This window comes from Myotis yumanensis, unplaced genomic scaffold, assembly GCF_028538775.1.
Source record: "Myotis yumanensis isolate MYYU_CA2020_CCGP unplaced genomic scaffold, mMyoYum1.0.hap1 SCAF_10, whole genome shotgun sequence".
In the NCBI taxonomy this organism is placed as follows: Eukaryota; Metazoa; Chordata; class Mammalia; order Chiroptera; family Vespertilionidae; genus Myotis; species Myotis yumanensis.
In genome coordinates, this window is record NW_027223761.1 from 14,377,030 (window position 1) to 14,404,542 (window position 27,513).

At 38.6% G+C, this 27,513-nt stretch overlaps 1 protein-coding gene and 1 pseudogene across 2 annotated transcripts; both read left to right on the plus strand.

Moving 5' to 3' along the window:
- The first annotated feature begins 350 nt into the window (after positions 1-350).
- On the plus strand, positions 351-27,513 carry API5 (apoptosis inhibitor 5). 2 transcript variants are annotated; one of them, XM_070427827.1, is made up of 14 exons: positions 351-523; positions 6,367-6,528; positions 7,619-7,712; positions 8,721-8,786; positions 9,436-9,587; positions 10,896-11,102; positions 12,240-12,344; positions 14,220-14,309; positions 15,243-15,424; positions 16,248-16,341; positions 17,369-17,425; positions 18,086-18,162; positions 18,656-18,792; positions 25,461-27,513. In XM_070427827.1, exons 1-14 carry the CDS (start codon positions 455-457, stop codon positions 25,541-25,543), a joined length of 1,575 nt encoding a protein of 524 aa, XP_070283928.1. In that variant the 5' UTR covers positions 351-454; the 3' UTR covers positions 25,544-27,513. The 2 variants fall into 2 exon arrangements, with proteins under 2 accessions (XP_070283928.1, XP_070283929.1); XM_070427828.1 differs by having other exon boundaries at positions 25,466-27,513.
- LOC139018879 (small nuclear ribonucleoprotein E-like) lies at positions 15,461-16,233 on the plus strand (annotated as a pseudogene).

Below are 27,513 nucleotides of genomic sequence, written 5' to 3' on the forward strand. Positions count from 1 at the left end.
GAGTCAGGAGGAAATAGAGTTTATGACTTATCTCATACAGCTTGGACTCCCTCCCCTCTTTCTATTTTTCTCCCGTTAAGATCACTTTTCCGGCCAACGAGAGATCCGCAGCCGCCTTTGTGCATTCCTGCCCTCCAACCCCAAAAGCTTCTAGGCAGGCGCCCTGCTCCCCAAAGGCATCGTGCTTGCCGTCGTGTGCACCTCCAAGCGCTAGAGGGCAATGCAACCCCAGGCTGTGCGTGGGCTGTCAAAAAAGCCGCTCCCGACGCGCACGTCGTTACGTATGCGTTGGGGGCGGAGCCTCCCCGTGCGCGGCGACTGGAGGCGGTGCTGGCGGCAGCTAGAGGCTTCCTAGTGCGGCTCGCGGGCTGGGGGCAGGAACTTCGGGGGCGGCGGTGGAGCCGGCGGGGGACAACGACGACCGCAGGAGCGAGCCCTCGGCTTGTCGCTCGCCATGCCGACCGTGGAGGAGCTCTACCGCAACTATGGCATCCTGGCCGATGCCACGGAGCAAGTGGGCCAGGTAGGTCCCCGAGCGGCCTGCAGGGCCCTGCGCTCCGCGGCCTTTCGGGAGCGCTCCCCGGGCCGGGCCGGGGCGGGCGGGAGGGACCGCGCTGCGCCGTCCCGCGAGCGCCCGGCCCCCCGGCTGTTGGGTCGCGGTGGGCCCCGGTCTGGGAGTGTGGAGCCCGGCGTCCCCGGGGCGAGCGCGGCCCCCCTCCGCCTCCCTGGGGCAGCCTTTCTTCCCAGTGGCGCTTTCGAACTCGGCCTCCCGGTAGTTCTCCTCCCGAGCCCCAGTCCTCCGCCTCCTCCTTCCCGGTGGAGTTCAGTCCCTCCGAGGACGAGAGGGAGAGTTCAGACATGTCTTTCTTGAGGTCACAACCTGCTCTTCATTTAGGAGACAGAAGTTTGTGGGGGGCAGAAAAGAAAGAAAATGGGCCTTTCGCCCGGACTTGAGGGAGGGCTCGGGATTTCATTTATTCAGGACCTACCACCACCCACCCGGACGCTGTGCCGGGCGCTGCAGGTACAAGATGGACTGACCGGCGCTCTGCCGGGGTGTATTCTTAAAGAGGGAGGCTGGCGATGCATCAATAAGGACGAAAGGTTTTATTTAACTTTTTAGTGAAAAGTGTTGTAAAATATGGCAGGGCCGTGCGGGGGGGAAGGAGCGCGCAGCGTTATAAGTAGCGGTGTCAGCAGCAGGTCGGTCCGCGGCGTGTGCCCCGACGCGCGTGGAGGAGTGTCGTGTCCGCACCAGCCGCGGCCTCTTTGTGAGTTTCCCAGCCCCGGGGACCGGGACGTTGAGGAGTTGCTCACTGGGCGTGTGCCGGTGTTTTGTTGGGAAAAGAACCGGGTTCTCCCGGAGGGTAACCTTGACTTGTTTTTGTCCGAAATCCCATGTCATCTGTATTTCCAGTGCTTAGAGCTTCATGGGATTCTCCTGCTGGAAGGAGGAAGTGGACGGTCCTAGAGCTGCTGGCGTGAGCTAGGCTGTGGTACTGCCCCCTCCCGGCCCCTTCTCTGGGCATGTGTCATTTCTGAGCCGAATGCGGGGAAATGTTGGAACCTTGTTTTAGCTTAATCTAGAATTGTAAATATACAGTTCCAAGTATCATGATTTTCCTTCCCTACATACTTCCCGTTTCAGTAGGGAATTTTTTTTATAAAATATTTTTTATTGATTTTTTTACAAAGAGGAAGAGAGAGGGGAGAGGGATAGAGAGTTAGAAACATCGCTGAGAGAGAAACATCGATCAGCTGCCTCCTGCACACCTCTTACTGGGGATGTGCCCACAACCAAGGTACATGCCCTTGACCGGAATCGAAACTGGGACCCTTCAGTCCGCAGGCCGACGCTCTATCCACTGAGCCAAACCGGTTAGGGCTCAGTAGGGAATTTTGACATCACTAATAAGAAATATAAACTGCCTGTTGTAGATGTATATAATAAGGTGTGGGTTATAGATCGGCTGTGGAGGAGAAAGTGCCTGCCCATTAAGACAAGGTGGGAAAAACTGTGGTCAGTCATGGTTTGATTTTGTTGTTCCTAGAAAGAGGTAGTAGTGAAGATATTCTCATTCATTGTGGCTGAGTTGGGGAAGATTATAGTAAACTAGAGGCCCGATGCATGACATTCATGCAAGAGTAAGCCTTCCTTCCCCCTCGCCTGCTGGGACCCGGGCTTCCCTTGCAGCCCCAGCTTTTTTCGAAAGGTCGTCGGAAGGACGTCCAGTCTAATAAGCATATTATGCTTTTATTGTTATAGATGTTCTCCCTAAAATTGTACGTCAGCAGAGGGAATGGGTAGAAGCTACAACAGTGATTCTCAGTCAGTTTACAGATGTTTCGCTCCCAAAGAGGTGGATCGGGAATCTTGTAGGGGAACTTTGAAACCCTATACATAGTGATGTCCCATGTCTCCACCTTCATTTTTTTAGTTAAAATTTTGCAATGTTGATTATTGCAGGTGTCCCCCTTCCCCTCCCCTTGCCCACCTCCACCCACTCCTGCCTCCCTATCCCTTGGTCTTCATCCCACTATTGCCCCTGTCCATGGTATTTGTCTATATATTCTTCAGCTAATCCCTTCACCTTCTTTATCCAATCTCACCGCCACTCACCTCTCCTCTGGCTCCCAATTCCATTTTGTTTGTCAGTTTATTGTGTTGATTAGATTCCACACATTAGTGAGATCATAGGGTATTTGTCTTTCTCTGACTGGCTTATTTCACTTAGCATAATACTCTCCAGATCAGTGATGGCGAACCTATGTCACCTCTGACTCATTTTTTTGGTTGATTTTTCTTTGTTAAATGGCATTTAAATATATAAAATAAATGTCAAAAATATAAATCTTTGTTTTACTATGGTTGCAAATATCAAAAAATTTCTATATGTGACATGGCACCAGAGTTAAGTTAGGGTTTTTCAAAATGCTGACACTCAGAGCTCAAAAGGTTCGCCATCACTGCTCCAGATCCATCCATGCTATGGCAAAGTTTCAGAGTTCCTTCTTTTTTACAGCCGTGTAGTAGTCATGGTATAAATGTACTGCAGCTTTTTTATCCACTCATCTACTGATGGCACTGATGGGACTTTTTCCAGATCTTGGCTATTCCCACCCTTCTGCTGGAGTAGAAAAACAGTTGACAGCCACCTATTTACAGTGTATGATAGGGCAAATGGAAGCCAAACTTGAATTTATCTATGCAGTATTATGGATAATTGAGAATTGCTTGCATTCCCCTCATATGTCATCTTCAGTTATAAATACTACCAGATTAGATTGAGAAATCTCCCTCAAGAGATCAAAAATGTCTTTCTCAAAGCGCTTAGGAGCCATAAGTTTGTGAAAAAGCAGAAAAGCCACCTTTCCTGCAGACTTCACTGAGGGCCCATGATTTTATTTACTCAGTACATTTTTTGAGTGCCTGCCATGCAGCAGACACTGCTGGGCAGTGAGATTTTAGCACAGTTCCCTGTAGATGATGGGACATCAGTACCTTCATGACACTGTAATGACAGCTGTCATGCAACTACTTAAGACAAAAAGACCTCTGCCTAATGAAGTGAATTCTGAGGAACCTAAAGCTGAACTAAACCATAATGCTTACAAATTCTCTCTTGTGTAATACTTCATCTCTTTTAGAAAAAAAATATCTAAAACTGTTCAGCAAAAAAGGATGGTGGGTTTTAGGATTCTGCTTGTGAATTTTAACTAACAAAAGCAAGAGCCAACTTAATGGAAGAGATGTTGCTTGCTTTTTTTTTTTTCTTTTTTTAAGGAGAGAAAGTTTTCATTCTTAGTGTTGCAAAGCCTAATTTTCATGTTAACTTAGATTTACAGTCAAGATTTCCGTTTCCTGATAGATACCTGTCTGGACACTTCTGAGACCAGATAGGTGTCTATTTGAGGTTCTTAGTCTAGACCTTCCCTCTAATGTTGATTTTCACCCTTTGACAAGGAGTTGAGTGCCACAGTTACTCACGTTGCTGCCATAAGGGAGTGCCCTTGGCACTACTGTCAATACTAAATAAGTTCTCTGAGGTTTTGTCAGCTAATTTTCCTCAAGCAGATCATATTTTTCTCTTTTTTAACTTCCTTGGCACTATGTATTCATTTATAGAACTTCAGATTTATATTTTATTTCATGTGAGGACTTTTCTTAGTTTCTTGCTAAATTGTAAAAACTCTTGGAGTTAAGGGTTACATCCTTTTACAGTTGTCCCTTGAATAAAACGGGTTTGAACTGCGGCAGTCCACTCAGACCATGCACATGTATTTTCTGATAAGCAAACTGTGATTGAGAAATTGTAAATGAAGCATTATTTAATACTCAGAACCTTCCAGCCCCTCTGTCACCTTTCCTCGTGTAGCTCGTGTGTTCTGCCTACTTACTCAGCCTTCCTTTCCCCGTTCTGCGTTGGTACTCCTTCAGTTCTCCTTCCCCTGCTGATGGTTCCTTTACCTCCTGGACCCCTTTCCACTGTGCTCTGCCCAGGGCTTCCGACCAGCCATCATAGAGCTGTGGCCCATCATTATTTTAAATTGTGCTTCAAATGATTATGAATTTATTTAACGGTAAAGTGTAAATACTTAATTTGATGTAGTCAATTTTTTTTAAAGTTTAAAAGACAAAACAAAATACAAACACCTGTTAAGGGACTGTGGCACTTAGGGTTTTCTGGGGCAGGTTTTCTAAGATTAGATCCTTACACAGGAGTACACTGGCTTTTCAGGGTGGAAGAGTATAAACTTTACTGACTTATATTTCATGAAATAGCATTATTTTGGTATCTTTTTTTATGGAATGTATGGGGTTTTTTTGCTTGTTTGTTTTTTTTAAAATATATTTTATTGATTTTCCACAGAGAGGAAGGGAGAGAGACAGAGAGTCAGAAACATCGATGAGAGAGAAACATCGACCAGCTGCCTCCTGCACATCTCCTACTGGGGATGTGCCCGCAACCCAGGTACATGCCCCCGACCGGAATCGAACCTGGGACCTTTCAGTCCGCAGGCCGACGCTCTATCCACTGAGCCAAACCGGTCTCGGCCGAATGTATGTTTTTTTAGAACTGATTTTTAGAATGTGTTTTTTAAGTGGGTTGGCAGTATATGACCTAATCTTTCGATACATAGAACACTTTATTTTTTATTATTTAATAAGGGAGTGTCCTTAATTGAGATTCTACTGTACCTCAGTAACTTTGCATCCTCCTTTATTTAACTAAATTTTTGGTAGTTCTGTAATTCATTAGATATTTATTAGTTATTCCCCTCTTGATGGCCTGAAGTATGCTCACATATCTAAAGCATTTAGCGAATTGCCTTATACAGAGTAAACACTATCCTGTTTACACATTTGGTATCATTATTATAATGTTTAAGGGTTAAGGTTTTCTAGTAATTAAAAGTTTTATCCAGATGTCCAAACAGGAGATGTAGCTATAGTCTCCATATTTATTACTGTTCCTGCCAGGTTGATCATTGTCATTTATTGAAAGGACTGGTTTTGGAGGCAGGGGTATAGGAGGATTCGGAACTAGTTGACATGAGTATCTGAAGGAGAGCACTTCTGAAATTTTTTTTTTTTAAGGAAACATGAGTTTTGAATGCATTATTCTAATAAAAAGCTAAATATGTGACATTTGAATCTTTCTTAATCCAAAATTGGCTGGCTATATAGAATGAATTATCATTTTCATATTCTAAAATATGAGGCAAAGTAAAGCTTCCTAACCTTTGTGGTATTGCTTAATTTCAGGAATGTATCCTCTTCACCTGCTTTAAAGTGTTAATTGGAAACAAATATATTTAAATACATGTTACAATTCTTTGAGGATTCTACCACATTCATTACAGTTTTTTAAATTTATTTATTTTTTAAATCACCACAAAAATATTTATACTCAAGTAGCATCTACATAATAGCAGATTTGAAAAATGCTCAATAGTACAGCCCTGCTTGCAACACTAACATGTCATCTGGTCTGAGCAGCCAGTGGCACAGGTATCCTGAGTGTATCGAACGGCTCTCATTACAATTTTTAAAGCATGATACAGTCACAAGGCTGGGGTCAGTAATCACTAGAATGAAGAAGTGTTGGTACATCTACAAGCTTAGTTGCTTTTTCCACTAAAATTAGAGTCGTCCTTCTCTCTTTCCCTACTCACAAATAACTCGTGGGCGGGGGGCAGGGAACAGATGGAAGGAAGGTAGGTGTCCAATTTAAGCAGTAACACTCCAAAACAAGCCCTATTTCTAAGCTTAGTCTTTGTAAAATTTTACTAATTTAGGTTCAAACAAGTTTGTTTAGCTTTCATCATTCAGAATTGTGTTTCTTTTCTGTTTTATTCTTTCAGCATAAAGATGCCTATCAAGTGATATTGGATGGTGTGAAAGGTGGTACCAAGGAAAAAAGATTAGCAGCTCAGTTTATTCCAAAATTCTTTAAGCATTTTCCAGAATTGGCTGATTCTGCTATCAATGCACAGTTAGACCTCTGTGAGGATGAAGATGTATCAGTAAGTGTATGATTGATGCTTTTCAATAAGTTTTCAGATGTTGCCATCTCCAGACATTGTATGTGCATAGTTCATATAATTAAGTACCAATCATCTCAGTGCCCAATAAAATACTGCAATATGGTTTGGCACTATGTCATACCATTTCTCTACATTTGAGAAAATATTTTGCTCTTTCACCACCCTCCAACTGTGAAAAATGCATAGAATTACAAGATACTTTGTTTTGCTTATTTGTTACTCATGGTTAAAAATGGGTTGTGGCCATTATTTTATAACTCATTATACATTGTGCATATGAAATGAGACTAATGTTAGTTTTCAATCAATTTATGCTTACCTTAGATATTTAAAGTTTTAGTAGTATTACATCATAAAATAGTTTCAACAACCCTAAATTTTTTTCATAGCAGGAAAATATTTGGTATGTGTAATAATTGTATAGGATAACTAGAATAAGAAGAATTAGCCTTTAGCATTTCTGGCTGCTGATATAGGTTTCTGAGAATTTTCAGCTATTATTCATGACTTTCAAATGAAATTTGTGAATTAACAACATTTCATGCAGAATTTGCTAGCTGTAACTCCCATACATTTTTATGTTAAACTAAATAAGCCAAGACTACGTATTTGGAGTTAAATACATAAAATATTCACAAATGTGTATTAAGTAGTCAATACTGAAAATTGGAAAGTAAATAATTACTAGATATGAAATTGCCACTGTAGACTTTCTCAAGGGATACATATTATATGCCCTAAAAAAAAAAAAAAAAAAAAAAAAACAATAGTTGTGTATAATCAATATGTAAACCATCGTTTATAATCTCAAATCTGTCTACTCCAATCAGATAATCATATTTAAAGTCTCTTCCCACCACATTTTATTTTAGTTATTCTGTGAAGCTTGAATGCTAAATTGAAGCAAGTTATTTCTGAAACTGCTAGAATTTTCATGTTTTATATTTTTGTGATTCATCTGCCCCCTAATTAATGGTTTTTCTGTGGTTTTAGTTTTTTTTAAAGATTGGGTTTGTTGTTTTTATTGATGATAGTATTTGGTTAAATTTTTGTTTGAAATTATATCCAGATTCGACGGCAAGCAATTAAAGAGCTTCCTCAATTTGCCACTGGAGAAAATCTTCCCCGAGTGGCAGATATTCTAACCCAACTTTTGCAAACAGGTAAGGAATATTAACATTATCCTTTTAATGAATATGACTTCTCCAGGCTAAAAGGGGTCAATGAGTGGGGAGGAGAACATAGGTAATACTTTCAACAATAAAGATTTAAGACAAAGATAAATAAATTCATTTAAATAATAGTATTTAAATCTGCACTTTAAATATATGTAACTTGTCTCTGAAATGACTCTGGTTTTAGCTTTTAAAAAAATTCTCTTATATTTAATAGTTTGAAACTTAATGACTTGTGATTATCCAATTCCTAGTGTTGTTTTGTGTTGAATTCTGTTTATAAAGGCAAAATTACTAGATTCTTTGGGAGATTTTTGATGCATCATGATCTCCTCCTCTCTAATTTCCTATAGTTTCATAATTGGACCATCCTATATAATAAAAGCCAAATATGCTAAGTGTCCGGTTGTCCAGTCATCCGTTTAACCAATCAAAGCATAGTATGCTAATGATATGCTAAGGCTGCTTAACTGCTCATTATAACGTGCACTGACCACCAGGGGGCAGATGCTCCGACTGGTAGGTTAGCTTGCTGCTGGGGTCCAGCCGATTGGGACTGAGCCAGACAGGCCAGATACACCTGGAGCCTTCCCGCGGCGCCCCACCCAGCTGGCTAACCTCCCATGTCCCTCCCAGGCCCCAATTGTGCACCAGTGGGGTCCCTTGGCCTGGCCTGCACCTTCTCACAATCCAGGACCCCTTGGTGAATGTCGGAGAGCGGTTTCGGCCTGATCCCACAGGCCAGGCCAAGGGACCCCACTGGTGCACGAATTCATGCACCAGGCCTCTAGTCTTAATATAAAACCTTTCCAGGCATGCTATATCAGGTTCTCTGCCTTTTTAAGGAAGATGTATTTTCTCAGTACTTGAGAGAATTACTTAAATTATGTGTCTCAATGTAATCCATGAGAATCTATGTTGAATCTTAAGTTTCAAAATGAAGCAGATGATATTTTTCATTTATTTTATGCGTTGTACCACTTTTTCTCTTTGTAGATGACTCTGCAGAATTTAACTTAGTGAACAATGCCCTATTAAGTATATTTAAGATGGATGCAAAAGGTAAGGCCACTTGTTCTGAATTGTTCTTCTTAGTCTGATGTCTTAAAAATTGGGGAGTTTGGCACAACTCATACAAGATAAATTCTGGAATTCACCCACATATCTATTTCATAAAAATATTGAGTGTTCTTTTTAAAAAAGCTATTTAGCTCAAGAGGTTTATGAGTTGAAAACCCAGCAGAAATAATTGCAAAAGCAGTTCCAAAATGCCTGCGTTTTATTTATTATTAGTATTGATAAGCCCAGCTGGTGTGGCTCAGAGGTTGAGTGTCGACCTATGAACCAGGAGGTCAGGGTATATGCCCGGGTTGCAGGCTCATTTCCCCAGTAGGGGGTGTGCAGGAGGCAGCCGATCAATGATTCTCTCTTATCATTGATGTTTCTATCTCCCTCTCCCTTCCTCTCTGAAATCAATATAAATATGTATTCTTTTTAAAAAGGGTAAGTCATGCTCAGTCTAACTCTGAATCCATGAAGAAAGCATATGATCACTCTTACAGTTGAAGCTTCATACTAATTTAACCAGTATCAATGATACTCAAGATGTTTATTAACTCACTTGAGAAGAAATACTATAAACTGAGTTATATTTAAAAACTTCATTATGATATAGAATTAACTTGCTACACAAAACTATTTTGTTTTGCAGGGACTTTAGGTGGCTTATTCAGCCAAATCCTTCAAGGAGAAGACATTGTTAGAGAACGAGCAATCAAATTCCTTTCTACAAAACTTAAGACTTTACCAGATGAGGTCTTAACAAAGGAAGTAGAGGAACTTATACTAACTGAATCCAAAAAGGTAAGCTTCAGTCATCATTTAATAGAACTTCTCTAAAACAAGCATGTATTTGAACTTAGCAGTATTCATCAATGTATATAAAATGACATATCCCATTAGAACCACTGTAGAATTTCAAGCTTTTCTTACATTGTATTTTGCACTTTGCTTGCTTGTAATGAAGAATGTGTGTTAATTTAAAGGGATGTGATCACATTTAAATCCTTTGTGATTGCTAACCTCAAAATTTATGCATTTTCCAGGAGTCTACAGATCAACTCCTTCAGGAAATTTTACCTAATTCCCACCCGTCTTAGGATAATCTCTCAGTATTTTGGATAGTTTCAAAATAAAAATGATATCACATTGAAATGACCTATTTTTTGGTCCTACCCCATGACTCTATAAGCTCTTCAAGAGTGTGCCCCCAGATCTAGCATAAGTATAGAAGCTGAGATTATCAAGATGAGTCGCAAGTAATTTTCACTTATGAAGTGTAAAAGTTTGGGAATAATTTACTTTTTTATATGTTTAGGAAAATTCCAAAATTTTCCTGATATCACTGTTCACTTGCTTACTAATAAGATTTTGTCAGTGAGAGAGAAAGAAGCAGTTATTCAGCTGGAAATGTCAGCATATTTTATTTATGGTCCAACTAATAATCTGGTGGAATACGTCTTCTATTTTATATACAATTACCACATTAGCGTGAGTGAGACTGCTTTTAAATATAGCAAACTGCATCTGATTTACTACATAATTTCTCAATCTTTATTTTGCTGTCACTCCCAAAAGAGCCTTTTTAGACTTATTTTTTTCCTTAGCTACCCTTTTATGAATTTTTAGTGCCACAGATATACTCTATATCTTTTTATTTACTGTATGCACATTTGTGCTTTAGACATAAAAAAATTTTCCAAGAACCAAATTTGCCGCTTTGGAGACAACATTGTGCCCCATCTATAATAATAAAAGTGTAATATGCTAATTAGACTGAACGTCCTTCCAGACCACCTTCTGGACAAAGCTGGGGCTGCGAGGGAAGTCCAGGTGCCTGCCTGCGGCCAGAGGGAAGCCAGTGCTGGCAGCCAAGGGAAGGAAGGCCTACTCTTGCACAAATTTCTTGCATCGGGCCTCTAGTATGGATAATAATGTTCTACTCTGAAGTTAAATTGACTGAAGCTAGAAGTTATACTCTCATCAGTATTTCAGAAACATTAAGAGCAAACTGACTTTAGTAACTGAAATAAATGTTACACTGCTTTAATATTGATCTTTCCCATTCAAGTGGTAAAGACACAGTTCTTTTGAATTACTATCTCTTTCCAGGTCCTAGAAGATGTGACTGGTGAAGAATTTGTCCTGTTCATGAAGATACTGTCTGGGTTAAAGAGCTTACAGACAGTGAGTGGAAGACAGCAACTTGTAGAGTTGGTAGCTGAACAGGCTGACCTAGAACAAACCTTCAACCCGTCAGATCCCGACTGTGTGGACAGGCTCTTACAGTGCACTCGGCAGGCGGTTCCTCTCTTCTCGGTGAGCTCTTGGTTTTACATAGATGCTATTGTCATTACTCTGTTAGCTTATGTTTTTTCTTTTTTTAACTATATTTTTATTGATTTCAGAGAGGAAGGGAGACGGGGAGAGAGAGAGAGAGAGAGAGAGAGAGAGAGAGAGAGAGAGAGAGAGAGAAACATCAGTGATGACCCCACACTGGGGATCCAGCCCACAACCCCAGGCATGTGCCCTGACCTGGAATCCAAATGTGTCCTCCTGGTTCCTAGGTCGATGCTCAACCACTGAGCCATGCTGGCCAGGCAGCTTATATTTCTATAGATACTCACTTGAGCATTCTCTTCAAACCTTTGCGTAAAAGTAGTAACATAGTGGAATCAATATTTAGTTTATGGGGGCTTGAGTAGGGTTGGTGAGAGACCAAAGCAGCAAGAAGTTTCTTTAAAGTCTTTCTAAGAGGCTTTTTTAAAGTCTTGAGAATTTTGCATCATAAATTATAATTTGGCTGAGTTTCTAAAATGCTTGCTTTAGTAATTTAACCTTTTTTCTTAAATTTTCTAACAGATTGTTGTTTTAAGTATATATGCTCTTTATCTCTGACTTTGTGCTATTTCTAGCCATCAGTGTTCCGGGATGTGCATACCATAGTTTTAAAAAAAGTTTAAAGGATCTGTCCTTTGTGAAAATGTACAATCTGAAATTCAACACTGGAATCTTCCCCAAAATTTGGAACAGTTAAAAGATATGTAGATGTTGCCCTGCCCGAGTGGCTCAGTTGGTTGGAGTGTCATTCTGTTACCAAAGATTGCTGGTTAGACCCTGGTCAGGGCTCATACAGGAGGCAACCAATTGATGTTTCTTGCATTCTCTCTCTATGTCTCTCTCTCTCTCTCTCAAAAAAAAACACAAACAAGCAAACAAACAAAAAAAACAATACAAACGTATCCTCGGGTGAGGATTAAAAAAAAACAAAGATATATAGAGGTTGATTTCTGGGGTGCTCCGGTGTCTGCACTGCATTGTATTTGTAGCCACAGTGCTTGATGCTGTAGTGCTCAGTGAGCATTTGGGGAATGACATTCTACTGTTATATTTGAGTGAATGTGTCTCCCTTTTTTGACAACTCAGTGTTTTTTGTGGTTTTTTTTTTTTTTACAGAAAAACGTGCATTCCACAAGGTTTGTGACTTACTTCTGTGAGCAGGTTCTACCTAACCTCAGCTCCTTAACTACTCCAGTGGAGGGTCTTGATATACAGTTGGAGGTAAGAGAAGATTTCTCCTTCTGGTACTGAAAAGCCATTCTCATATTTTAATAAAAATATAAACCACTAACTTAAATCCGATTTTTAAGATAATAGAGGTCTGGTGATGGCTAGCAAGAATCTGTCCTAGGATGAATTACATAGGAATGATTTATGAATTCAATTAAAGGTTGTTGCCATGGGAAAGCACTGCTTACCGTGTTCATTGTAGTCAGTCTCTACCTTTGTAGTCTTAATACTTTTAAATAAGGTATTTAACTAATGATAGTTCCCATCTCTATCCTCAACTGATAGAGCTAGATTAACACAAAATATCCTTTATCCTTTCTCCAATAGAATTGATTACTCCATCTCTCTCCTTTGTATCTCAGCTCTAATGTTTATTTACATTTTTTCACAGCATGTGTAATACTTTACATTTACTTATCTCCCCACATTTAACCATATTCATCTTCGTATCCCCAGAATCTAGTGCAGAGCCTGATTCTGAAAGTCACTTGATGATTGTTGAATCAAACTGAAATATGAAAATGTACTTCCCTCATAGGTCTTTGGGGTAAAGAAGACTCATTGTACACTGTAGTTTGCTTCAAATGTTCTGGGTTTTGGCTTATCAGACTGGATTGAATAAAACAAAGATGAATTTCAAGAATAGTGGCAAATACGAGAGACTGAATTTTAATAGCAAATGAGGCCCTCTCTAAGTGTTAGTAAATAGTTATTTGCTGCTAACTCCTAGCCGAGTGGTTCCCAATGTGGGGCACACGCCCCACAGGAGGGCAATTTGATTTTTAAGGGGGGCAATTTGAGATGGTTATTAACAGTGAATTTTTTTCATTTCTTATGGTTATAGGGGCCTCAAATACAGTATATAAATATATATTGTAACATTTATGCATTTCAGTTCTCTATTATATGTTTTGAAACTTTATTTGCTATTTTTTCATATCACTTCGTTTTGTTTTGTTTGTTTTTTACAATTTCTTGGTGATTTCTTTCTCAGTACTTCAACTGTCCTTTTGTTCTTTTATTTTTTCTCTTTCATGGATGCCAGGTTCTTTGGAAGCTTGTTTAGACCAAGTTAATGGCCTTTTAGGCTTCCTCCATGTGAATAGAAGTTCACTTTTTGAATAATAAAGAATTATTTGTCACAGGTGGGCATCCAGATTTTAGAGATACATAGGTGGGGCATGGCCAAAAAAAGTTTAGGAACCACTGCCCTAGCCGATTTGGCTCAGTAGGTAGACCAAAGGGTCTGCGAACCAAAGGGTCCCCGGGTTTGATTCCAGTCAAGGGCATATTCCTCGATCACAGGCTCCTCCCTGGCCTGGGCCCTGGTCCGGGCTCATGAGGAGGCAACCAATTGATGTTTCTCTCACATCAATATTTCTCTGTCTTTCCCTCTCTCTTCCACACTCTCTCTAAAAATCAATGGAAAAATATCCTCAGGTGAAGATTTAAAAAAAAAAAAATGTTATTTGCTGTTAAGAGTACTTCCGCAGTTTTTCTACAAATTGTCAAGTTAGTTAATGTATTTGTCACTTTTGCATTGTATTTAGCACTACCATTATTAACCTGTACCAGAAAATATCATGTATATTCTTTTCCTTATATTTGATTGTTGAAAATTCTGAGAGCTGGGTGTTAGGGTCTTGCCCTGCAACTGACATATATTATTATTTGACCTTTAGTTTCCTCAACAGTAAAATATAGGGCTACATCTCTAAACGATTTTTTTCAGATCAAACATTCTGATTACATAAAAGTACAACTGAAAATTAAGCAGTCTTAAGTAGTTATCTAGAATCATTCTTATTTTACAGTTCTTGCTTTTTCAAGAAAATAATACTAATAACAGTGAATTGTGTATTTTAGGTATTGAAACTGTTGGCGGAAATGAGTTCATTTTGTGGTGACATGGAAAAGCTAGAAACAAATTTAAGGAAATTGTTTGATAAGCTATTGGTAAGAACCCCCCCCCCCCCCATGGAAATTATATAGCCCCTGAGTATAATAGTGTAGTATTAATTTCTAGATTATGGAGAGCCAGATTTTGAAGTTACAGTATTAGACAATATTAGTAAGTGCTGTTAGCTGCTCAGGCCACATGTTTTCTACTTTTTAAAAAAAAAATCTATTTTTAATCTTCGGTATTTTTTCTGTTGTTGATGCTTTGTATGAAGTATAATACAGGATTTATATAGTAGGGTGTTCTGCTAATCCTCTATCAAAATATTTTTTGCATCAGTTGCATTTCATCAGGTTGCTGTCCAAGGCCTGGTAGGTTTAGCAACTAGGAAATAAAGTCATTTAAGCCATAATTGTAGAGAAAATAGGCTGTCTGATAAAATCATCAGAGTCACCAAATTATTTTGTTGGGTGTGAGCAGTTATGACACAGTGATAAGCATTAGGTCCATAGTGTGAATGGAGTCATCCAGTATCTGTAATACCTACTAGGGTGCCTTTGGTGGTACTTTTTGAATGAAAAAAGAGTCAATACTTAGAGAATATGGACTAATATTCAAAGAAGATTTTTGGAATTAGCCTAATGTAGTAGGTTAAGATCATCAACTGATGAGGTTAACCTAGGTTGACTAACTTTTTCACCATAGGAAAGATACTACACTTTTAGAATTCCACCTACATTGAGTGCCTAATGAATGTTACCTACTTCCATTGTCATTGTTAGTAGTAGTAGCAGCTATAACATAGGTTAATATGGAGAATTGACGGTGTAGATCATTGATCCAAAAGGTCTAAAAGACATATCTTACTTAAATTTCTGATCTTGGTATGTTTTAATGCTTCATGCCTTACCATAAAAGCATGCCCTACAATTATATATGCTTATAATTATTTAGAACAGATTGCAAATATCTCTATCTTCATCTCTTAGGAGTACATGCCTCTCCCTCCGGAAGAAGCAGAAAATGGGGAGAATGCTGGTAATGAAGAACCTAAGCTGCAATTCAGTTATGTGGAATGTTTGTTGTACAGCTTCCACCAGTTGGGTCGAAAACTTCCAGATTTCTTAACAGCCAAACTGAATGCAGAAAAGCTCAAAGATTTTAAAATTAGGTGATGTATGATTGAAGTAGTCTAATCCTTGGCAAAGACGATGGTTATCTGATGCTCCCTGGGTTTTATTTTCATTTTTACAAGAGCTGTCTTCCCACCCTGCCTTATTCCAATGGAACAAAATAGAAGAGCCACAAAACAGAAATGGGTGCAAACATATAACATCTGTCATATATGGGAGAGAAAGAACTTTTCAAAAAAATGGACTCTGGCTCTCCCCACTTGCTTTATGATTTGGGCAAGTTCTAACACCCCAAATTAACAAATTTACATCTTAAATTTTGAAATGCTTAGCTTCTGTATCATCTGTTACTGTCCTCTACTCTTTGGTAAAGCAGAGGTTTAATATGAAACATTTGATCAGAGGCAAGCAACTTAAGTTACTCTAGCTGGTTAGTGTGGTTTTGCCAGCTTCCAACATGGTGTACTGTGTTGGGCCAAACACTGCAGGTGATGGTGCAGCCCATCAACCTCATCTTCAGATATTTTCAGACTAGATCTCAGATTCAGGTGTGACTTCATGAGCAAGAGAATATGTGGGTAGAGTGCTACCATTGGTTATGATGCATATGTGAACCTCATATTAGATGATACAAAAGATACTCATTCTAAAACAGTCAGGAAAACAACTGGGCTGGATCATGTTAAAAGGAGTAATATTACTCTGCTCCGAAGTGTCTCCAACTAGAAATGACTAGTTGAAGTCAGAAATTGTTGAGAAGGCAATATAGTTTGTGTTTTTTAGGTGTCGTTTGTCTAAGTTGAAGTAGAAAAATAAAGTTGAAGTGATAATTTGCTAATTAACAAATACTTCTTCCTTTAGGCTGCAGTACTTTGCACGGGGCCTGCAGGTTTATATCAGACAACTTCGCTTGGCTCTCCAGGGTAAAACAGGCGAGGCCTTAAAAACAGACGAGGTAGGAATACTGAGTCACATCTCAAAAGAAATTTTTATAATAGCCACCATTTATTACCAATTCAGACTGTATTCATACATTGAAATGTAACATGCGATTTTATTTGAAATGGTGCTGTAAGGCTGTGTTGTGATACATGATGTTAGAAGATTGTCTACATATTTACTAAGTTATATTTTAGTTATTTGCTAAGTTATATTTTTGTCATCGCTGCAATATCTTGAATGTTTCCAATGTTTGTGGAAAATGTTACCAAACTTAGATACATACCAATCTTTCCCTAGGATCTCATTAGCAGTACATACTAGTATTGGTTAAATATTAATGGTTTTCATATTTTTAATTTCATCTTTTTGAAACCCAAATACTAAATTGGGGGAAAATATTAGGAAAAATATTAAATTGCTAATTCTATACCAAACTTAGTTTGTGTTGGGATATTTGGTTCCCTGGTTTCATCTATTTTGATCATTCTTCATTCCAATCCTAGTGAAATATTTTAAGTTTTCATCATGTCTATCTTTAACTTAAACTGATTATACTTTTAAGTATATTTTTATTGATTTCACAGAAAAAGGGAAAGGGAGAGAGAGATAGAAAAATCAATGATGAAAATCATTGATCGGATGCATCCTGTACATCTCCCACTGGGGATCAAGCCCTCAACCTGGGCATGTGCCCTGACCAGGAGTGGATATTTGATCTCCTGGTTCACAGGTCGATGCTAAACCATTAAGCCTCACCTGCCAGCTAAACTAATGTGTGTTTTTTAAACTGATTATTTTTTAAATAATTCCTATGTGCATATGACTTGTCCCTTACTCATTTTTTCAGGTAGATTGTAGATAACACTTTAATGTTCTAACCTGTCAAGATTATTTACTTTCTTTGCCATCTCTGCACTGGTTTATAGTAAAAAAAAACAAAGAAATAAAAAAAAAACCCAGGAATAATGATTCTGAAAGAGTAGTGTAATAGAATATGCATTGTAAAAGTTATTGGCATTCTATTTTTTTTCTTTTTGCAGAACAAGATTAAAGTTGTTGCATTGAAAATAACAAATAACATCAATGTTTTAATCAAGGTAATAAGTATTCCTTTCTTACCCAGTCCTCCCAAGCTTGCTAGAAAAGTAGTGTTTTACTTCTGAACTACTTAAAAATATGCAAGAGAAATACTTATTTGTTATTGATATTTTATCCTGAAACTTGAAATCACATTTAGGAAAAACTTAGCTTCAGTTTCTTAAGTGTTGTGCAAAACAAGGGATTAATAATAGGTGTACCTTTTTAAAAAAAGAATTATTTTTAATATATACTTTCCTTATTGACTTCAGAGAAGAAGGGAGAGGGAGAGGGAGAGAGAGAGAAACATCAGTGATGAGAGCGTCATTGATTGGCTGTCTCCTGCAAGCCCCACACCCGGGATCAAGCCCACAACCCTGGGCATGTGCCCTGACCTGGAATACAAATGTGACCTCCTGGTTCATAGGTCGACACTCAACCACTGAGCAACACCAGCAGGGTAGTAATAGGTGTAATTTTAACAAAATTGTCCTTGTTTAGTTTTTTTCTTGCAGCATTTTTTAGGACCTTAATCACCAGCACAAGAGCAAGAAAGATAAATTAAAGCTTCCTTTCCTAAAATTAATCTTTAAGATGTCTCCCTGTTTCTTACCCTCACCACCCAACCACTCCACTCACCATCAAATATATAGAAATCTTGTCTAATTTTGTCTCTTCAGGATCTCTTCCACATTCCTCCCTCTTATAAGAGCACAGTAACATTATCCTGGAAACCTGTACAGAAGGTTGAAATTGGGTAAGAATTATATTTAAAAAGAATTTAAGCGTTATGATTTACAAATAAGAAAATCTGAATTCAGGTGTTTTATTTACTGTACAAAGTGGTACGTTATTAAGTGGTTCTTAATAAGATGTTAAAATATGACTATTAGAAGTATGACTTAAAATATAAAATCTAATTCCAATACTTATAAAATAAACTGATGGAATACAGCCCTAGATTTTTCAGCCTATTTGTATTCATGTAACATAACTACACTTTCTGACAAGTTTTACAAAATGGTTCACTTGCATATAGTCTTTGAAGTGTTACGTGTTCTGGATTATTTTAAAGCCTTGTAAATCTTTTTCGATAATGTCTGCATAACTAAGACACAGTTAATTTGATGACATCAGAATGTTATTCCTTTTTTCTGGTATGACTATCATCTTTAGAGTGCCTATGCTAAATTATAAGTCCCTCTGATTTAATGCAATTTTTTTTATTGCGGTTCTTTTTACTGTTATAGGCAAAAGAGGGCCACTGAAGATACAACTTCTGGTTCACCACCCAAGAAATCTCCAGCAGGACCAAAAAGAGATGCAAGGCAGATTTATAATCCTCCTAGTGGGAAATATAGCAGCAATTTGGGCAACTTTAATTATGGTGAGCGTTTCCGTTTGGGTATAAGCAGTATGCGAGATTAGACAGAGATTGTGTTGTACTTGGTTTTCATTATCAGTTATATATAGTATTATAGCTGTTTTGTGTGATTTTTCTGAGTTAGCTTAGGGAATTAGAGCTTTTGGGGAAACAGTTGATCCCGTTCCTTTTTGACATAATCTTGTGGCTCATTGAACTGAGCATGTAGCACTAAGCACTTAAAAGAGAAAAATATGCCTCTTGTATTCAGAGGAGCCAACAGAAAAAAAAAAGAAAGGAAATTAGCATGAACCATCCATTCCTGGTATTCCCTGTTCTAGCTTCAAGGCAAGACAATCTGTGCATTCTCCCTCAGGGATAGAACTATAGCTTCTGGCAGATGTGGTGTTAGTGATCCTCCCTGGTCCTTGTCAGCCTACTGCTTGTCCTCCCATCTTCTGAACTATTTCAAAAGGAGAGGTCATAGAAATGGAGTCAGATATTAAAGTGTCATCTGGCAAAGAAGATGTGATGCATTGTGGTCTCCCTCCTGCCCAGAGTGCAGTCCTCTTGTCAGTTTCAGCTGTTAGTGCCAGAAAGGTTTCCCACTAATCTATTCTCTCCCAGGGCTATCAAATGAGAAGTGAGGTTTGTTTCTCATTGACTTAAACCCTCATAGTTCCTTTCAATGAAGAATAGACGAAAATATCATTGACTCCACAAATCTTGTTTTAAGATATCTATATATAAAAAAACCTAATGTGCTAAGTGTCCGACCAATCAGTTGACCGCTTGACCAGTCACTATAACGCACACTGACCACCAGTGGGAGACGCTGCAACTGGTAGGTTATCTTGCTGCCAGGGTCGAGCAGATCAGGAATGGGCGAGACAGGCTGGACACGCCCTGGAGCCAACCTTCCTCGGTCCCTTCCCGGCCTCTAAAATATTTCTTCTAACTAATTTCCTTTCAGTGTGCACAAATTCATGCACTGGGCCTCTAGTTTAATAATACTAGCACTCAAACATACTTGTTATTGGCCTTAATTACCAGAATTACAATCAAAGTAATTCTGCAGTACAAGTTTCCCCCACTATCCATAAGTAGAGCATTCCTATAAACCTTTCATAAGCCAAAATGGTGTGAAATGGAAGCAGTTATGTTAAGTTTATGTAGAAAAATTTTAGAGCCTTCTAAGACCCAAAAAATAACCTACCAAATTACACATCCTATATAATAAAAGCCTAATATGCAAATTGTCCCCTCAACTGGGAGTTTGATCAGGGGGTGGGGCCAGCAGCAGCAGGCGGCCGAGGGAAGGGAGGCTTCCCCACCCCCAGTTCACCCCCTGTGGGCAGCCGCTAGGGACCCTATCTGTGCATGAATTTCGTGCACTGGGCCTCTAGTAAAAACATAAAATAATACATATAGTCAAAGCAGGAATGATAATAAATACACACCATGTTTACATGCATCAGTCCCACTCAAGCAGTATATTTTCTGTTACTGGATGCCAAGTAAAAGATCACTTTGATACTAGCAGAACCTATGGTAACCAGCAGCTTTCAACATTCTCTGTGTTAAGTAGTACATATGGTAGACATAGGCTGATTCAATACACAGCATCTTTATTTCATTCACCACAATTGAAACGCTTAATTACATCCAGTTTTAAAATAAGCGTAACATCTTTACAAACTCTCGGGCTTTTCTGATATTTTAGAACACATCTTACTTGGGTATGCATAAAATCAAGATAGAGCACAGGTACTCACAGATATTGTTCAAAGCTATGGCAGCTTGATACTGAGATGATGAATGAGTGTAGTTCCTGGGAAAGGAACTTGGTGGAGCCACTCACTGTTTGCTGCATGCTGCCTTGATAATGGCTTACTGCAGAACAAACACTGAATACTATTTTTGCTTTTTGCCTTTTTTCTTTGAGGCAACTTTAGTGTGGGAAAGATCACTGAATTCTTTTACTTATATAATAATATGAAAACGTGCATCTCAGCCTCTTTTCTTACCTGAAAAATAGGTGTAACAACGAGATCTTAAAAACTTCAAATAAGAATATTTGTGAAAGCATTCTGTAAATGGAAAGGATTTTGTGTTACTTTAGGCATATTTAGACTTTTGTCCAAATATTGTCCTCTGTCACTTTTACGAGTTAATATGATGTCTTAAAATTAACCATTTTTAAAATCAACTATTAGATCAGATTCTATCATTTGATTTAATGAACATAATCAAGAACTATGGCAATACGTAGAGAATTGTTTTACTTCACTTGGGCAGGTCAGTTACTCTTGAGTTTCCATGAGGGTTCTGCCCTGTGCCTGATAGTGAGAATCATGATAATAATGCATTTGAAAAATGCAAACCCTTAGATTGAATGTGATATTTTTTAAACTATCAACGTGAAAAACATTTTTTTACCCAAGACAAAAATCCAGGAGTCACAACTTCAATTCTGTAGTCATCAAAGTAACAAAGGGTAAACAAGCATGCCCAATGATTGTCTTTTGTGTCAGGTATTACAATACTTTACAATACTTTAATATTTCTATAGGGCGCAACTTGTAATTGGGGGTTTATCGTAAATTGAATTACAAAGCAAACTCAACTCTGATTCTTAATCGAAAATAGGAGTAAATTTTCTTCTAGTTTTTATATTTGGGAGCTGCTTATCTGCTTATGCATATTCTTGTAGTACTACAGATTAGAATTGGTGGGCCTATCTCAGAATTTTTACACCTTTTTTATGCCTGTCTTTGGGGAAATGACAGCATATCAGGAAGATGTTTCGCATATCAGAAGCATGTTGCATTTCTTTTTTTCTGGGATGTTATTGTTGCCTCAAAATTGGAGAGGAAAAATGTTTTGTGGTCTTTTTAAGACGAGATTTTGTTTATATTTTTAAATTTTCTTATAATGGGATTAAATGGTTTACTTTTAAAAAACAGGACATTTTGCAATATGTCCCAGTTGCAATACATACTTGCTAATAAAATGTTTCATTGTAATGAATTTAAAATTGTACAAAACATGTTAATAAATACTATCTCCTTATCCCTCAAAAAGAAAAATGTTACCCACGTTTGGCAAAATCATCATAATTCCACTTTTCCATATCAGCCAAGCTCGTGCTTTGTTTTGTTTTTTCCAGGAAGACTGAATGGTTGTTGATGTTTTTTAAGTCATATACACTGAAGGGTTAGGAAATTTATTCCTTTTGTGTTATTAGGGAAACAGGTAGTGTTAATATTACCACCCACCGTTCAGAACAGGTCTATTGTACAGTGCCGTGGGCCTAAACCTGTTCACCATAAAGGAGGAGCCATAATTTGTGATTGTTCTTTGAGTCCATGCAGATATATTTAGACTTTGTTTCCTTATCCAAGTTTATTATTTTACTAGCCCATGTCTCATTTATTTGTTTTATAAACATAGTACTGGTTCCCACAACTGAGTTCAGCTTCCTGGTGCATTTTCAATCAAATCACTTACAAACATACCAATGTTTAGTTTTCTTTCCTATGAATAAAGTTCCCCAGTAACCTGGGAGTAGTAAACATTCTATATTTTGTGACTTGTGTCCTTTACCTTTTACCTTTTCAAAATATAAAAATAATTTTTATAGCATAATTTTAACTGGGAGTAGTGGTGTTTTAAGTTAGTAATATAAGCTTGAAACCACTAGAAAAAAAACACAAGTGCAGAATGGTCTCTCAGGATGAAGCCCTTTGAAAAGAAAATTTGGTGACTCTGTACTGTAATAACAGCTGTATCAGTTGCAGATCAAAAAGAAATAGCCAGTATAGAAAAGATAACATGCCCTAACCAGTCTGGCTCAGTGGATAGAGCGTCGGCCTGTGGACTCAAGGGTCCCAGGTTCGATATCTGTCAAGGGCATGTACCTTGGTTGCGGGCACATCCCCAGTAGGGAATGTGCAGGAGGCAGCTGATTGATGTTTCTCTCTCATCGATGTTTCTAACTCCCTATCCCTCTCCCTTCCTTTCTGTGAAAAATCAATAAAATATATATTAAAAAAAAAAAGATAACAGGATCAAGTAATACCATCATACAGCATATTAATATAGTCATTAGAAATAGCTGAACAATTTAGGGGAATCCAGTTCCTCATATTGAAATTGATTGAAAAACAATTGAAAGGGTGGATTTTAGAAGTCTGTTATTAGCTTATAGCTAATAATAATGATATCAATGAAAGTGTTTAGTAAGTGTGTTGATGTTAAATTTACTGAGAAATTAAGGTTTTATAATGAGTATGGTGGGGGGGGGAGTGTGCAGACATGCAATAGATGAGGCCAAGTCTTAGTCAAAAATGCAGAGTTATAGCTACATAAAGGTTGCATCACTACCTGAATGCACCCATGGTCACTGCATTCTTTCCCTCAGAACATCTAGTAATATTCTGAATGTGTTCACTGGGGTAATAAATATGATGGTTTCATTTAAATGGTGTGCATACTGATCAACTTAGAATAATGTGTCATGAGAGGTGACTTTGAATCAGATCCCATTCTATTAAACAGATAAATATTGGCTAAGCTGGAGAAAGATCTAGTTAGTTATCTAACTCACGAGTTTCTGGAGGCAAAAAATATATATATCAAAACATCACCCAGCCCTGACCGGTTTGGCTCAGTGGATAGAGCGTCGCCCTGCGGGCTGAACGGTCCCGGGTTCGATTTCGGCCAAGGGCATGTACCTTGGTTGCGGGCACATCCCCAGTCGGGGGTATGCAAGAGGCAGCTGATCGATGTTTCTCTCTCATTGATGTTTCTAACTCTCTATCCCCTTCACTTCCTCTCTGTGAAAAATCAATAAAATATATTTTTTTTAAAAAATCACCCAAATAAGGTAACTATATTTCTAGCCATAATGATAAAAAAAAAAAATGGGGTGCAGTGCCGACTTAATAGGAATTTTTCAAGTATCCAACATTATGGATCCAAAAATAGCAACACAGTTTCTTTTTCGTGCTCCTAATAATATGCCTGCCGCAATGAGGAAGTTTGAAAGTTCAATGAAGAGATTTGATCTCTGGAATTAGAAATTTGAGACTCTTAATTTATGTATGATGAAAGTCCAGGCTTGCCGATAACTTCAATCAATTTTTTTTACTGGAAAGACTCCTCAGGAATATGTCTCTGGAGCTATAAAAGAGACTGCCTAATGAGTCAACATCTTATTCTACCATATGACACATGTGACTTGATTTTTCAGCAAAAGATGTGCTTAATTTATAACCAGTAACCCAAATACCGTATGTATACACATCATTACTTTTTGGCAGCATCTCTGAGCAGCAGCTCATATAGCTGATTAAGCAGGGAGAAAAGCTGTCAGCATTTATATCTATACTAGAGGCCTGGTGCACGAATTCGTGCGCGGGTGGGGTCCCTCTGGGTGGCCTGTAGGGATCAGGCCGAAACCCACAGTCCAATACTGCCTGCAGCTCCTACCTGCCACTCCCGCTCATCCTGGCCCTACTGTGCCTGCCGCAGGCTCGTGCCCAATCAGTCCCAATCAGGAGAGGCTGGCACTGCTACAGCAGCGCTCACCAGCCATGAGCCCTGCATCTGGCACCCTCCCAAGGGGAGTGGCCTGTGGGTTCGGGCCAGGGAGGGACAGTGGGAGGGCTCCAGTGAGTGTCCAGCCCATCTCGCTCAGTCCCAATCAGCCAGACCCCAGCAGCAAGCTAACCTTCCGGTCGGAGTGTCTGCCCCCTGGTGGTCAGTGCACTTCATAGCGAGCTGTTGAGCAACCTTAGCATATCATTAGCATATTATGCTTTGATTGGTTGTTCCATTGTTCTGCAGTTTGGTCTATTTGCATATTACCCTTTTATTATATAGGACTAGAGACCTGGTGCACAAAAATTTGTGCACTGGCGGGGGCCGGGGGGTGTCCCTCAGCCCGACCTGTGCCCTCTCACAGTCTGGGACTCCTCGGGAGATAACCACCTGCTGGTTTAGGCCCACTCCCCGGGTGGCAGATGGCAGGCCTGATCCTGCGGTGCCTGCCCCACCTCCCTGGGTCGCAGATGGCAGGCCTGGATCCCACCCTGGGTCGCAGATGGCAGGCCCAGATGGCGGCTGGTGGCAGGGTGGGTGGCGGATCTCGCTGCCGCCCGCCCCGCCTGCAGTATGCAAATTTAACGGCCATCTTTGTTGGGTTAATTTGCATACTCTTCTGATTGGCTGATGGTCATAGCGAAGGTATGGTCAATTAGCATCTTTGTCTTTTATTAGTGTAGATTCTTAAGTTTTGGTGCTTGAAATATGATGACCCAATGCAAATTGTCTATTCATTGCATTTGAAAGGAAAATTGTGTCAGTCTAGTCTAATATTTTTAAGTATAGAAATTTTTATAGTTTCATTAATTATCTGTGATAGGCATCATAATATTGTGACCTTGAAACATCTTTGTTACTAGGATACATTTAATTGAGTACCAACTATGACTATATTTTGCACCTTGTTATATGTTCTTTGATATACATGTTGTCCTGGTTTTATGTACAGAATGAATCTATGGATGATGTAGCAGAATACCAATGCTGCTTTTATAGCGCCTACTGCTTCCTTCAGAGCACTGAGCTACATTTGCTGTACCATGAAGTCCTGAGCAAGACCTAAACCCTTGTTCGCTTTTTCGTAGAGCAGAGAGGAGCCTTCAGGGGAAGTAGAGGTGGCCGAGGTTGGGGAGCACGAGGAAATCGTAGTCGGGGAAGACTCTACTGAATAAGACATCTCATTCTTCAGCATCGTCATGAGCTTAACACACTTAAATTCTACTACTCATTGGATTGCCGGGGATGTCCCTTAAAAGGACTGCTGCCTTCAGCTAAAAACTTATTGTTCTTTATACCTTTGTATGTATGATCTACTTTTGTAACAGACCATGGTTGTGTCCAAGGTAAAACCACAGCGATATTTTTGGATGCTTTGTGCGCAATCTTGTTTTTGCAATATCATCATTATTCAGACTTCACATTGTGAATCTTTTAAACATCTTAATAATTTGTTGAGAGCTATTCAAATCTAAAATATAATGAAATTCTATTTCTGATAACTGGTAAAGATGATCAGTTTTGAAAGCTTACTGATTTTCTTCTCCCCTCTGTCCTTTTCCCCCAATATATAGAGAAGAGTAATGGTCAATTTTAACATTTGGTTTTCATTGGGTTTTTTAAATAAAGCTGCTAGGCAATGGTTCAGCATTCCTACCTAGTGTACTAAGAGCAAAATACTTAAATGTAGAAATATTACATTTTTAGGAGAATGTAAGCTGCTTTGCACTGCTTACTTAACTCTTCTCCATATGTTGTGATAAGCTTTTGAATATGGGATCTTACTATTTGAATAGAAATGTGTATGTATAATATACATACATACATAAGATATATATGTGTGTGTGTGTATATATATATATGCATGCTGACTACACAACATAAATCATTTTTTAAAATTCCAGGAACAGGTAATCTTTGACATGGTGATTACCCTTTTGAGGCTGAATCCATTATTAACTTGTTATCTAGGTTTTCTTCCCAGTAGTGAGGGATTTTGAGTCCGTTGCACTTACATGATTATTGTTATTTAAAACTGAAAATAAACAAAGGCTGCATTTTCAAAGATGAGTTTGGCGATCCCTTTTGGAGAAATACAGCCAAAATACTGAATCTGATGTACATATAGGTTTCTACAGGATGACACAGAATAATTTAGAATTTGGGAATCGAATAACCAGGGCAATCCAGGAAAAGTGACTTGATAACATGTTCTACCAATAATAAGGGATTCTCTCTGTTTGCTTTTGCCACTTTGAAGATTTAACTTCTCAGGTTATTAATCAAAATTATTGTATAAGTTAGCCAATAGAATATTTAGGTTAAAAAACAGATGGGGGGTTTGTGGAGTGTTTAATGTCATGGGCATTTTTAGTAGCATAGGTCCTTAGCTCTGCATTTGAATGTTTCATATATTTTTGTTTCACAGTTAATATTCCCTCCCCAAGTTTGCTACTCAAATCCAGTGTCTGAGTAACATTTTCTAGTAGTTTGGCATATTCTTTGAGGAATAGTTAGTAATTCCAATGGCAGTGTCTTCAATACTGGTAACCCTTACATTGGGGAAAAAACAAAACCCCTTTGTTAGAAATACTGCACATGTTTATGGGATAAATATTTTTTGAAGACTAGAATTATACAAGTGAGCATAAGAAATGGGTCAGCTTGATTATGGAGTGGTGGCAATAATCTAAACATTCCGAAAGACAATGAGCTGAACCTGAGCTCCCTTGGAATCTGAACAGACATAGGAATATGGAATTGCTATTTGAAAACTGTGACCCGGTGGCCGAAAGCCATTTCAAGTATAGGAACTGTATTAGGACTACAGTTATATAAATTTGAACTTTAGGGGTAACTTTTCCTCTTTTTCTTTTTTAAAGAGTATTTGTAAACTCAAAGCTGAGCAGAATTGACTCTAAGTTTGATATTGAGTTGACTGTGTTTCTTCCTTTGCCACCTCATTGTTCCCCTTCCCTTTCCTAAGGCAATAATGCACAACTTAGGTTACTTTTGCTTCAAAAATTTGAATGAAAAACTTCATGTCACGATTGTTTTTCTTTTGCAAGACATCTGTTTATCACATTGTTCAAAAGTAAGTGTTTCCTTATGCTTTTGGAATAAATTTCCTTTTGTAATTTT